Here is a 12619-nt window from a genome sequence, read left to right as displayed (position 1 = left end):
ATGGGGCCCCATGGTCTGGTATCTGTTAAGCCTCTGTTCCAGTGTGTGGATGGGCCCCATGGTCTGGGATCTGTTAAGACTCTGTTCCAGTGTGTGGATGGGCCCCATGGTCTGGTATCTGTTAAGGCTCTGTTCCAGTGTGTGGATGGGCCCCATGGTCTGGTATCTGTTAAGGCTCTGTTCCAGTGTGTGGATGGGCCCCATGGTCTGGTATCTGTTAAGGCAGTGTTCCAGTGTGTGGATGGGCCCCATGGTCTGGTATCTGTTAAGGCTCTGTTCCAGTGTGTGGATGGGGCCCATGGTCTGGTATCTGTTAAGGCTCTGTTCCAGTGTGTGGATGGGCCTCATGGTCTGGTATCTGTTAAGGCTCTGTTCCCGTGTATAGATGGGCCCCATGGTCTGGTATCTGTTAAGGCAGTGTTCCAGTGTGTGGATGGGCCCCATGGTCTGGTATCTGTTAAGGCTCTGTTCCAGTGTGTGGATGGGCCCCATGGTCTGGTATCTGTTAAGGCTCTGTTCCAGTGTGTAGATGGGCCGCATGGTCTGGTATCTGTCTGGCGTTGGCAGGTTGGTTTGGCTGCACAGTTGCTGGGTGTCTGGTTTGACGCATCGTGAGTGCGGTTCATTGTTCTCGGACTCTGGATCTCCTGTAGCAGTGAGACTCGGACTCTGGATCTCCTGTAGCAGTGAGACTCGGACTCTGGATCTCCTGTAGCAGTGAGACTCGGACTCTGGATCTCCTGTAGCAGTGAGACTCGGACTCTGGATCTCCTGTAGCAGTGAGACTCGGACTCTGGATCTCCTCCAGCCAGGATTCTGGAGCTGGTCTCCTAACCTCCACTAAGGGCCTCAGTGCCTCAGGCTTCTCCCATCCCATTGCTGTGTGAATGAGACTAAGAAGAACTGTGCACTCTGAGTGAATTATTTCATCAGTCGATGAACAAATGAGTGAATGAGTGAATGAATGAATGAATGAAACCTGTCTTGCCCTGAAGGTAATTTGTGAAAAAACCTGAGCAAAGAAAATTGACAGTTCAACAGCTTTCAGACCTTAGATGGGACAGGGAGCTTACCTGTGTTCATTACGTGTTAAACTGAGCTCTGGTGGTTTTGGGACACTGTGGAGTAGTTAAAAACCCCCTTGTTTCCCCCCCCAGGTCTCATCCCAGGACGTGAAGAAGGAGAACCCACTGCAGTTTAAGTTCCGGGCCAAGTTCTTCCCGGAGGACGTGTCGGAGGAGCTGATCCAGGAGGTGACGCAGAAGCTGTTCTTCCTGCAGGTGAAGGAGGGCATCCTGAGCGACGAGGTCTACTGCCCCCCGGAGACAGCCGTCCTGCTCGCCTCCTACGCCGTGCAGGCCAAGTTCGGCGACTTCTCCCGGGACGTCCACCGCACTGGATACCTGACCTCCGACCGCCTGCTCCCTCAGCGGTGAGCCACCACGACCCCTGACCCCCGACCCCCGACCCCGGACCGGGATTAAGAACATGACAGGAAGTCAGCACCCGAGTTTATAAAGTCTGACTCCTTCTTTCTCCGTCTCTCCGTCTCTCCCTCTCTCCCCTCCCTCCCTCTCTGCCCCGCACCCCCCCTCCCCCCTCCCCCTTTCCCCCTTCAGGGTGCTGGAGCAGCACAACCTCTCCCGGGACCAGTGGGAGGAGCGGATTCAGGTTTGGCACGAGGAGCACCACGGGATGCTCAAGTGAGTTCATGCAGTGGGCGGGGCTTATGGCCTGTGCAGCCAATGAGCTGCTCTAATCTACCCTGCCTGTCATATCCCTGCCACATTCAACCCTGTAGTGAGGATTGGGATCTAATAAGCTGGGTCACTGGTTGCACACACTCGCGCGCACACACACACACACACACACACACACACACACTCACGCACACACACTCGCACACTCGCACACACACACACTCACACACGCACGCACGCATGCACACACGCTCACGCTCACGCTCACGCTCACGCACACGCACACGCACACGCACACACACGCACACTCCCCTCTCTCACCCTGGTCCTGTGATCCCCAGAGAGGATGCCATGGTGGAGTACCTGAAGATCGCGCAGGACCTGGAGATGTACGGGGTGAACTACTTCGACATCAAGAACAAGAAGGGGACGGAGCTGTGGCTGGGCGTGGACGCGCTGGGGCTGAACATCTACGAGAAGGAGGACAAGTGAGTACTGAACACCTGCTCATCACTGCAACAGAGCCTTAACACATACCAGACCCTAACCCTAACCTTAACAGAGCCTTAACACATACCAGACCCTAACCCTAACCTTAACAGAGCCTTAACACATACCAGACCCTAACCCTAACCTTAACAGAGCCTTAACACATACCAGACCCTAACCCTTCCACACACTGGAACAGAGCCTTAACACATACCAGACCCTAACCCTAACCTTAACAGAGCCTTAACACATACCAGACCCTAACCCTAACCTTAACAGAGCCTTAACACATACCAGACCCTAACCTTAACCTTAACAGAGCCTTAACACATACCAGACCCTAACCCTAACCTTAACAGAGCCTTAACACATACCAGACCCTAACCCTTCCACACACTGGAACAGAGCCTTAACACATACCTAACCCTAACCTTAACAGAGCCTTAACACATACCTGACGGTGGGGTCGGTTGGAGCAAAGCCCCGGATGTTGAGCTGCCCGGCCGGGGTCGGAGTCGGAGTCGTGGTCCCTAATCGTACGGTCGCTCGGGTTCTCTTGGGGTCAGTGTGCCAGAGGATGCCCCCCCCCGCTGGGGTCACAGCTCCCTCGGGCAGTGACCTCCCCGTACACATTCCCCCCCCCCCCCGCTCCACCCGAGAGGGCATTGCCCCCAGGCTCCTCAAACTTCCCATAAGTCTCAGTATTCAGGTGTGCTACGCGTGCGATCGAGCGTTCACCCAGTGCTGCCCCCCCCGACAGCCCACAGAGGAGAAAAGCCACTGCTCCGCACTGTTAATAATGCAGCACTGCAGATTAATATTTATATACATTACATTACGTTACGTTACGTTCAGCTCTGGCTCCTGTGCAGAGGAATCTGCGGAAGTGACTCCATGTGTGACCCGGACTGTGGAAACGGACTCTGCGCTCTCACACACTGGACAGGAATGGAAGATTGCAGAGAGAGAGAGTGAGAGAGGGACAGATTATATAACTTGCATAAATTAATGAGTTCTGCATAAAACTAAGCATGTTTTAGTTGTGGAAAAAATGGATAGCAATGATTGAGACAGAAAGAGAGAGGTGTGTCAGAGAGTAAGAGAAATGGTGTGTGAGAGAGAGGGGGGGAATGAGGGAGGGAGGGAGGGAGACGGACAGAGAGAGAGAGAGGGGGGGAATGAGGGAGGGAGGGAGACGTAGAGAGAGAGGCGGGGAGGGAGACGTAGAGAGAGAGGCGGGGAGGGAGACGTAGAGAGAGAGAGAGAGAGCGAGCGAGGAGAGAGAGAGAGAGAGGGAGTGAGGGAGACGTAGAGAGAGAGAGAGAGAGAGAGCGCACTGTGTGTTTTTGACTCATAATGAAAGCGCTGCTCTCCCACAGTGTTCTGCTGTAACCATGACGACGCGACTGGTTTTTCTAGCTGTGCGGCACTGAAGAATGTGGGGTAACCAAAAAGGGCCGAGCCGATGGCGGGGTGCAGACTCACCCGCGTAACCCCCGGGGCTCCTCCACCCCACAGACCCACGTCCCCATTGGCTGCCCCTGGGCCCAATATGGCCGCCCACACGCGGTCTGGCCCTGGAGCTGTCCTTGCCTCCTTCCTCCCTTCCAGCCTAGATGATGTCACACTTGTGCCGCGGCCCGAGGTTGTGAGAGTGATCGTGGGAAAAATGGCGGCGTGTCCCAGCCCAGGGTTCGGCGCTCCCTGGTGCGTTTGGGGGAGCGCAGTCGAGCTGGTTAGCGTCACTGTTAGCTACCGCCGCTCACGCTCACTCAGTCACGCCAATGCCTCTCTGACTCCCTGCCCACGTACCCCGCCCCCCCCCTCAGCGGGACCAGCGGCAGGCAGGCACATGAACCGTCAGGCAAACCGCTAAAAATGTAAGCAAACCTGGCAACCGACGCAGTTTCAGAACGCGATCAGGCAGAACTGGATTCCTTCGGCTGCCCATTTTGCCTCTCATTTGCTTTGCGATTTCACAGCGTGTTTTTAAAAGTTTTTCTCCCGTGGGTGTGCGTATGTGCGTTTTTGTGTGGGTGCATGCGTGCATGGGTGGGTGTGTGGACATAACGCTAAAGTCATGTACTCATGTACACTGGCACCCTAAACCCCCCCCTGCTTCCCTCCTCAGACTGACCCCAAAGATCGGCTTCCCCTGGAGTGAAATCAGGAACATTTCCTTCAACGACAAGAAGTTCATCATCAAGCCCATCGACAAGAAGGCTCCGGTGAGTAGAGACGGCTTGTGGTTCAGTGTGTGCTGGGCCCCGTAGACTCAGGGGCCCCGTAGAGACAGGCTGTTCAGTGTGTGTGGGGCCCCATAGACTCAGGGGCCCCGTAGAGACAGGCTGTTCAGTGTGTGTGGGGCCCCGTAGACTCAGGGGCCCCGTAGAGACAGGCTGTTCAGTGTGTGCTGGGCCCCGTAGACTCAGGGGCCCCATAGAGACAGGCTGTTCAGTGTGTGTGGGGCCCCATAGACTCAGGGGCCCCGTAGAGACAGGCTGTTCAGTGTGTGTGGGGCCCCGTAGACTCAGGGGCCCAGTAGAGACAGGCTGTTCAGTGTGTGCTGGGCCCCGTAGACTCAGGGGCCCCGTAGAGACAGGCTGTTCAGTGTGTGCTGGGCCCCGTAGACTCAGGGGCCCCATAGAGACAGGCTGTTCAGTGTGTGTGGGGCCCCATAGAGACGGGCTGTTCAGTGTGTGTGGGGCTCCGTAGACTCAGGGGCCCCATAGAGACAGGCTGTTCAGTGTGTGTGGGGCCCCATAGAGACAGGCTGTTCAGTGTGTGTGGGGCCCCATAGAGACGGGCTGTTTAGTGTGTGTGGGGCCCCATAGAGACAGGCTGTTGAGTGTGGGGTGGGGCCCAGTAGAGACAGGCTGTTCAGTATGTGTGGGGCCCCGTAGACTCAGGGGCCCCATAGAGACAGGCTGTTCAGTGTGTGTGGGGCCCCATAGAGACGGGCTGTTTAGTGTGTGTGGGGCCCCATAGAGACAGGCTGTTCAGTGTGTGTGGGGCCCCGTAGACTCAGGGGCCCCATAGAGACGGGCTGTTTAGTGTGTGTGGGGCCCAGTAGAGACAGGCTGTTGAGTGTGTGTGGGGCCCCATAGAGACAGGCTGTTGAGTGTGGGGTGGGGCCCAGTAGAGACAGGCTGTTCAGTATGTGTGGGGCCCAGTAGAGACAGGCTGTTCAGTATGTGTGGGGCCCAATAGAGACAGGCTGTTCAGTGTGTGTGGGGCCCCATAGAGACAGGCTGTTGAGTGTGGGGTGGGGCCCCATAGAGACAGGCTGTTGAGTGTGGGGTGGGGCCCAGTAGAGACAGGCTGTTCAGTATGTGTGGGGCCCAGTAGAGACAGGCTGTTCAGTATGTGTGGGGCCCCATAGAGACAGGCTGTTGAGTGTGGGGTGGGGCCCAGTAGAGACAGGCTGTTCAGTGTGTGGGGCTCCAAAATTTGCCATTTGAATGTGAAGAGCGTGTGATTCAGTGATAAATCCAGGAAATTCTAAAGCAAGACAGTGATCAGCCCAACATGACTGTGATGTCACTGGGGTATGACCTTATATGGTCAATAGAAAATAGATAAGACTTTTTACTTTTGAATTTCCCCCTTTCCCATGAGTCACACACACCAGCTGAAGAAACATCCAGAAAGGTTGGACCGGCGTCAGCGCTGGCGCTGTGTGGTGCAGAATGCATGGGAATAATCAGTGATGAAATTCTTATGGGAGAAAAAAATACCTCAGTAATATTTGTGTCAGACTCGACAAGGCCTTGCCCCCCCCCCCCGTCCCCCCGTCCCCCTGCCCCACCCCCACAGCTCAGCCGTATCATCCGCTTAATCTAGTAGTGTCAACAGAAACCTGGCAGCTGGCCCATCCCCACCTTCCACAATACAGAATACACTCAAACACACACAGGCACACACACACACAAGCACGCACACACACACACTCATACACGCACACACACACGCACACACACACACACACACACACACAAGTACGCACGCACACACACACACACGCACACACACAAGCACGCACACACGCACACACACACACACACTCTCACACACACACACACACACACACCCTCTCTCCTGTCTGGCTCTATGCACAGTGATTACCTCCCTGTGCCACAGTGGGGATCTTCTCGTTTGTGCCGCATGTTGACCGAACTCCCCCAGGTCCTCCTGACCCGGCTGTGCCGCGGTTCAGCGGGCATCACAGCGGGCGCAGAGAAACCAAACCCTGTCTGCTTCTGCCCAATGCCTGGGCGCGTGGCCTGCCTGCTCCTGATTGGCCGCAGACAGCACATGAGCAGCGAATAAGGCTTCAGAAGTCTGGAAAAGCTGGAAATCCACATTCATTGAATGATGTCCTCCTTTGGAACATGATAGGGCAGAAGCAGGCCCCATTGCCACTGATTTTATCCCAGCATGCCTCGGGTTAACCCAGCTTCCTGTCCCTGAGCACAGCAGCTTCGCTGACTGGGACTGCGGTGCTGTGGTGCAGCAGCGCCCCCTGTAGGCTCAGGCGTGCAGTGTTTTGTGTGTGTATTCCCGGCAGCGCCCCCTGCAGGCTCAGGCGTGCAGTGTTTTGTGTGTGTGTTCCCGGCAGCGCCCCCTGCAGGCTCAGGCGTGCAGTGTTTTGTGTGTGTATTCCCGGCAGCGCCCCCTGCAGGCTCAGGCGTGCAGTGTTTTGTGTGTGTGTTCCCGGCAGCGCCCCCTGCAGGCTCAGGCGTGCAGTGTTTTGTGTGTGTGTTCCCGGCAGCGCCCCCTGCAGGCTCAGGCGTGCAGTGTTTTGTGTGTGTATTCCCGAGCAGCGGGCCGTTCTGAGGGGAGTTGGCGGTAAAGGCCCGCTCTAACGGCAGCCATTTTGTCCAGGGAGAAAGGGCTCACAGGAAGTGGCTTTAATTTGATAAACCGGCGAGTTTCAGAAGCCCCGAGTGTGGTGTGCTGCTTCTGATTTGCCGAAGCACTGGAAACAGAAACCATGGTGATGGAAACCATGGCAACCTTTCACTGCCCTTCTGGAGGGTCCTCTCTGACCTCTCCTGACCCCCCCGTCCCCTCATCTCTCCCCTCTATCTCTCCATCTCTGCCCTTTGCCTGTTCCCTCCCTCTCTCTCTCTCTCTCTGACACCCCTTTCTTTGTTTGTTCCCCATTCTGTCATCTCTGCGCCTCTTTTCATCCCTCATTTTCTTTCATCTCCTCTTGTTTGTTGTCCTCTACCTTTCTGCCCTCCCTCCCTCCCTCCCTCCCTCCCTCCCTCTCCACCCATGCTTCCTCTCCCTCCCTCTTTCTTTCTGTGTTGTGTTAGCAGAGCTTAACGAACACCATCATTTGAGGGCAGTTTGTAGTAATTTCTCTCTCAGGTGCTTTTATGGACTGAATTAGATGATTTTTCTGGAGGACTAATTATGAAATGAAAGCAGACATGGTCCATATTTTTATTTTATTTTATTCCCCCCCCCCCACAGGACTTCCTGTTCTACGCGCCGCGCCTGCGCATTAATAAGCGGGTGCTGCAGCTCTGCATGGGGAACCACGAGCTGTACATGCGCCGCAGGAAGCCCGACACCATCGAGGTGCAGCAGATGAAGGCTCAGGCGCGGGATGAGAAGCACCAGAAACAGCTGGAGAGGTGAGCTGCCCCGCCCTCACCTGAGCTGGTCCCGCCCTCACCTGCACTGGCCCCGCCCTCACCTGAGCTGCCCCGCCCTCACCTGCACTGGCCCCACCCTCACCTGAGCTGCCCCGCCCTCACCTGCACTGGCCCCGCCCTCACCTGCACTGGCCCCACCCTCACCTGAGCTGCCCCGCCCTCACCTGCACTGGCCCCGCCCTCACCTGCACTGGCCCCGCCCTCACCTGCACTGGCCCCGCCCTCACCTGAGCTGGCCCCGCCCTCACCTGCACTGGCCCCGCCCTCACCTGCACTGGCCCCGCCCTCACCTGCACTGGCCCCGCCCTCACCTGCGCTGGTCCCGCCCTCACCTGAGCTGCCCCGCCCTCACCTGCACTGGCCCCGCCCTCACCTGAGCTGGCCCCACCCTCACCTGCACTGGCCCCGCCCTCACCTGAGCTGCCCCGCCCTCACCTGCACTGGCCCCGCCCTCACCTGAGCTGGCCCCACCCTCACCTGAGCTGCCCCGCCCTCACCTGCGCTGGTCCCGCCCTCACCTGAGCTGCCTCACCTGCACTGGCCCCGCCCTCACCTGCACTGGCCCCGCCCTCACCTGTGCTGGCCCCGCCCACACTTGATCTGGCCTTGCACGTGTGTGTGTGTGTGTAAGCGTGCATTCAATGATAGTGTGTGTGTGTGTTAATGTGTGTGTGTGTGTGTGTGTGTGAGTGAGAGTGAGTGAATGAGTGCGCGTGTGTGTGTGTGTGTGTGTCAGTGCGTGTGTGTGTGTTAATGTGTGTGTGTGTGTGTGTGTGTGTGTATGCGTGTGTGTGTGCATGCCTTTATTAGTGAGCTGGGATACGTCACTCTCTATTCACATCGTCTCTTATCTGCAGAGCCCAGCTGGAGAACGAGAAGAAGAAAAGAGAGGCGATAGAGAAAGAGAAGGAGCAGATGGAGAGAGAGAAGCAGGAGCTGATGATGAGGCTGTACCAGTTCGAGGAGAAGACCAAGAAAGCGGAGAAAGGTAGGAGTGGGTTCAGGGGACCCCGTTACCCACGGGACACCCCACTTATCTACAGCACAGTCCTTATCCTGGAGGTTCACCTTTAAACCTTTCAGAGTAGCTACGCTTGCTGCTGGCGCTTAGTAACAGGTGATTCCTTCTCTGTTTAGTTATTTTAAAATCCATCAGTTTTTGTTGCCAACACAGAAATGTTCCTATAGTTTTTCTGGTGCGGCTAGTTTTACTTTCATACATATAGCATGTCTGTCTATTAGGGATGTTAAATGTTAATTGTTAATAAGAATGTTAATTAAGTTTATTGATTGAATGGTTAAATTTCAATAAACCATTTCAATGAATAACCTAACATGGCAATTAGATTTTTCATTCGAAAAACGTTTTTGCCATTAGACACAAATCCCCTCGACTGGTGGAAAGTTGTCGAGTCACGGTTCCCTCGATTGGCTGCATTACCCAAACGTAATTTGCTCAATCCTGGAACATCAGTGCCGTCTGAGTGCGTCTTCTCAGCTGCTGGTCTCGCCTTCAGCAGACTGCACTCCAGACTGACCCAAAGCACATAGACATGCTCATATTCCTTAACAAAAATGCTTAAGTATGCAGTTGGGTAATGGCATACAGGCTGTGGTGTTCATCTTATGGCTATGTGGAATGTGCCTTCAGGAATATAGTGTATTAGGGGCCTTTTGCTTGGGGTTTCCTGGCAGTTCATTCTATTTTACGCCTCTACTTACCTTTTTTGTTTGTTGACAGGCCTGCAGTACTGGCCATGTGTGTGTTACAGACCCGCAGTACTGACCGTGTGTATGTTACAGACCCTCAGTACTGGCCATGTGTGTGTTACAGACCTGCAGTACTGACCATGTGTGTGTTACAGACCCGCAGTACTGACCGTGTGTGTGTTACAGACCCTCAGTACTGACCGTGTGTGTGTTACAGACCCTCAGTACTGACCGTGTGTGTGTTACAGACCCGCAGTACTGACCGTGTGTGTTACAGACCCTCAGTACTGACCGTGTGTGTGTTACAGACCCGCAGTACTGACCGTGTGTGTGTTACAGACCCTCAGTACTGACCGTGTGTGTGTTACAGACCTGCAGTACTGACCGTGTGTGTGTTACAGACCCTCAGTACTGACCGTGTGTGTGTTACAGACCCGCAGTACTGACCGTGTGTGTGTTACAGACCTGCAGTACTGACCGTGCACGTGTTAAACCCGCAGCACTGACCGTGTGTGTGTTCCAGACCTGCAATACTGACCGCGCGTATTACAGACCTGCAGTACTGACCCTGTGTGGTACAGACCCGCAGTACTGACCGTGTGTGTGTTACAGACCTGCAGGAGCAGATGCACCGGGCCGTGGTGCTGGACCAGGAGAGGAGGAGGGCGGAGGAGGACGCAGCTCGGCTGGAGGCGGAGCGTCAGGCTGCTCTGCTGGCCAAAGAAGAGCTGGCCAGACAGGCGGCGGACCAGCTGAAGAGCCAGGAGCAGCTGGTGAGCTTCTGCACCCTCCTACACCTTCTACACCCACCTACACCTTCTACACCCTCCTACACCACCTACACCTTCTACACCACCTACACCTTCTACACCCAACTACACCTTCTACACCCACCTGCAGCTTCTACACCCACCTACACCTTCTACACCCATCTATACCCACCTACACCTTCTACACCCACCTGCAGCTTCTACACCCACCTACACCTTCCTACACCACCTACTCCTTCTACACCCACCTACACCACCTACACCCACCTACACCCTCCTACACCACCTACACCTTCTACACCCACCTACAGCTTCTACACACACCTTATCCCACCTACACCTTCTACACCCACCTACACCTTGTACACCCAACTACACCTTCTACACCCTCCTACACCTTCTACACCCACCTGCAGCTTCTACACCCACCTACACCTTCCTACACCACCTACTCCTTCTACACCCACCTACACCACCTACACCCTCCTACACCACCTACACCTTCTACACCCACCTACAGCTTCTACACACACCTTATCCCACGTACACCTTCTACACTCACCTACACCCACCAACAGCCACACTCATCCCCTCCCTCCGTCTCCCTCAGGCTGCAGAGCTAGCGGAGCACACTGCTAGGATCGCCCTGCTGGAGGATGCAAAGAAGCGCAAGGAGGAGGAGGCGTACACCTGGCAGCACAGGGTGAGTCCTGCACAGGAAGTACAGCACACGCACAGGAAGTACAGCGCATGCACACAGGAAGTGTAGCACATGCACACAGGAAGTGTAGCCTAATGAAGCAGCTTGGATCTAAGCAATTAGTTTTTTAAATGTCCAGTTTACTTCCTGTTAAGAACTAATGAAGGTGTCTCAGCCAGCAGCAGAGTGCAGAGTTGGTTATCTTGGTCAGTGCTGATGATCTTTGATCCTGACCCCCCCCCTTCAGGCCCAGGAGGCCCAGGAGGACCTGGTGAAGACCAAGGAGGAGCTGCACATGGTGATGACGGTCCCGCCCCCACCCCCTCCTCCCCCCATGTACGACCACCTGGATGACCAGGATGACAGCGAAGAGAATAACAGCACGTACAGCGCGGACCTGCAGAACGAGGGCATCAACGACCACCGCAACGAGGAGGACCGCCTGACTGAGGCCGAGAAGAACCAGCGCGTGCAGAAGCAGCTGATGGTGAGCCGAGCCCCGCCCCCTTTCCCCCCACCAGCTGCTTAAAGGAAATCATGCTGATGAACCTGATCGGTGCTTCTGACTGTGGTGTGCTGTGATTGGTGTTTGTGACTGTGACTGTGCTGTGCTGTGATTGGTGTTTGTGACTGTGCTGTGATTGGTGCTTCTGACTGCGCTGTGATTGGTGTTTCTGATCACGCTGTGCTGTGATTGGTGTTTCTGACGGCGCTGCGCTGTGATTGGTGTGTTTCAGGCGCTGAGCTCAGAGCTGGCCCAGGCCAGGGATGAGAGTAAGAAGACGCAGAACGACCTCTTGCACACGGAGAACGTGCGCGCCGGGCGGGACAAGTACAAGACCCTGCGGCAGATCCGCCAGGGCAACACCAAGCAGAGGATCGACGAGTTCGAGGCCTTGTAATGCTGCTGCCGTCGGCCCCGCCCTTTCTGAGTGGTCACTGCGGGAATGTCCTCTGAATTTACCCTGCCCCGCCCACATGCCCCGCCCACACGCCCCACCCTGCCCCGCCCACATGCCCCCCCTGACCCGCCCTGCCAGGCCTGCATGCCCCACCCACATGCCCCACCCTGCCCCACCCACATGCCCCCCCTGCCCTGCCCACATGCCCCACCCTCCCTGGCCCTCATGCCCCGCCCTGCCATGCCCACATGCCCCACCCTCCCTGGCCCTCATGCCCCGCCCTGCCATGCCCTCATGCCCCACCATGTCCCACATGCCCCCCCCCGTCCCGCCCACATGCCCCCCCCTCCTCCCCCCGGCCTGGCCCACCGCTCCATTCAGACCTGCTGTACTACCCCAGCACAGCTGAGCCACTGTGCTGTGCTGTTGTGTGTAGAAATCATAACGGTAGAGGAACTGTCTGACATTCCAGTGCCAAAAAAAACCCTTTTCCTCTCTTTATTTCTTCCTTCGGAGAGTAAAACTGAATTTTGAAGCCGTTTGAATTGTGTGTAATTTCACAGGATTGGGCCAAATTTCTTATTGTTTTTAAACTATAGGTGTCAATGAATGAGAGAGAGGGATTATTTACTGCGTAGCCAAATGTAGGCAGGCTGCAGAAGCATGTGCTTGAACATCACTT

General features: G+C 55.8%; 1 protein-coding gene across 3 annotated transcripts in view; it reads left to right on the top strand.

Annotated features, from left to right (window-relative positions):
• The window catches only part of ezrb (ezrin b), a 25093-nt gene extending 13031 nt beyond the window's left edge, over window positions 1-12062 (top strand). For all 3 annotated transcript variants that reach the window (XM_035424214.1, XM_035424213.1, XM_035424215.1), the window contains exons 5-14: window positions 1158-1432; window positions 1620-1703; window positions 2042-2188; window positions 4321-4417; window positions 7671-7834; window positions 8713-8843; window positions 10178-10338; window positions 10946-11038; window positions 11283-11522; window positions 11773-12062. In XM_035424214.1, coding sequence (XP_035280105.1) covers window positions 1158-1432; window positions 1620-1703; window positions 2042-2188; window positions 4321-4417; window positions 7671-7834; window positions 8713-8843; window positions 10178-10338; window positions 10946-11038; window positions 11283-11522; window positions 11773-11937 — 1557 coding nt within the window. In that variant the 3' untranslated portion in view covers window positions 11938-12062. The remainder of the gene's footprint in view (window positions 1-1157; window positions 1433-1619; window positions 1704-2041; window positions 2189-4320; window positions 4418-7670; window positions 7835-8712; window positions 8844-10177; window positions 10339-10945; window positions 11039-11282; window positions 11523-11772) is intronic.
• The last annotated feature ends 557 nt before the right edge of the window (window positions 12063-12619 follow it).

This window comes from Anguilla anguilla, chromosome 6 (genome assembly GCF_013347855.1).
Source record: "Anguilla anguilla isolate fAngAng1 chromosome 6, fAngAng1.pri, whole genome shotgun sequence".
NCBI classification, from domain to species: Eukaryota; Metazoa; Chordata; class Actinopteri; order Anguilliformes; family Anguillidae; genus Anguilla; species Anguilla anguilla.
This window is presented reverse-complemented; position numbering and strand designations above follow the sequence as displayed.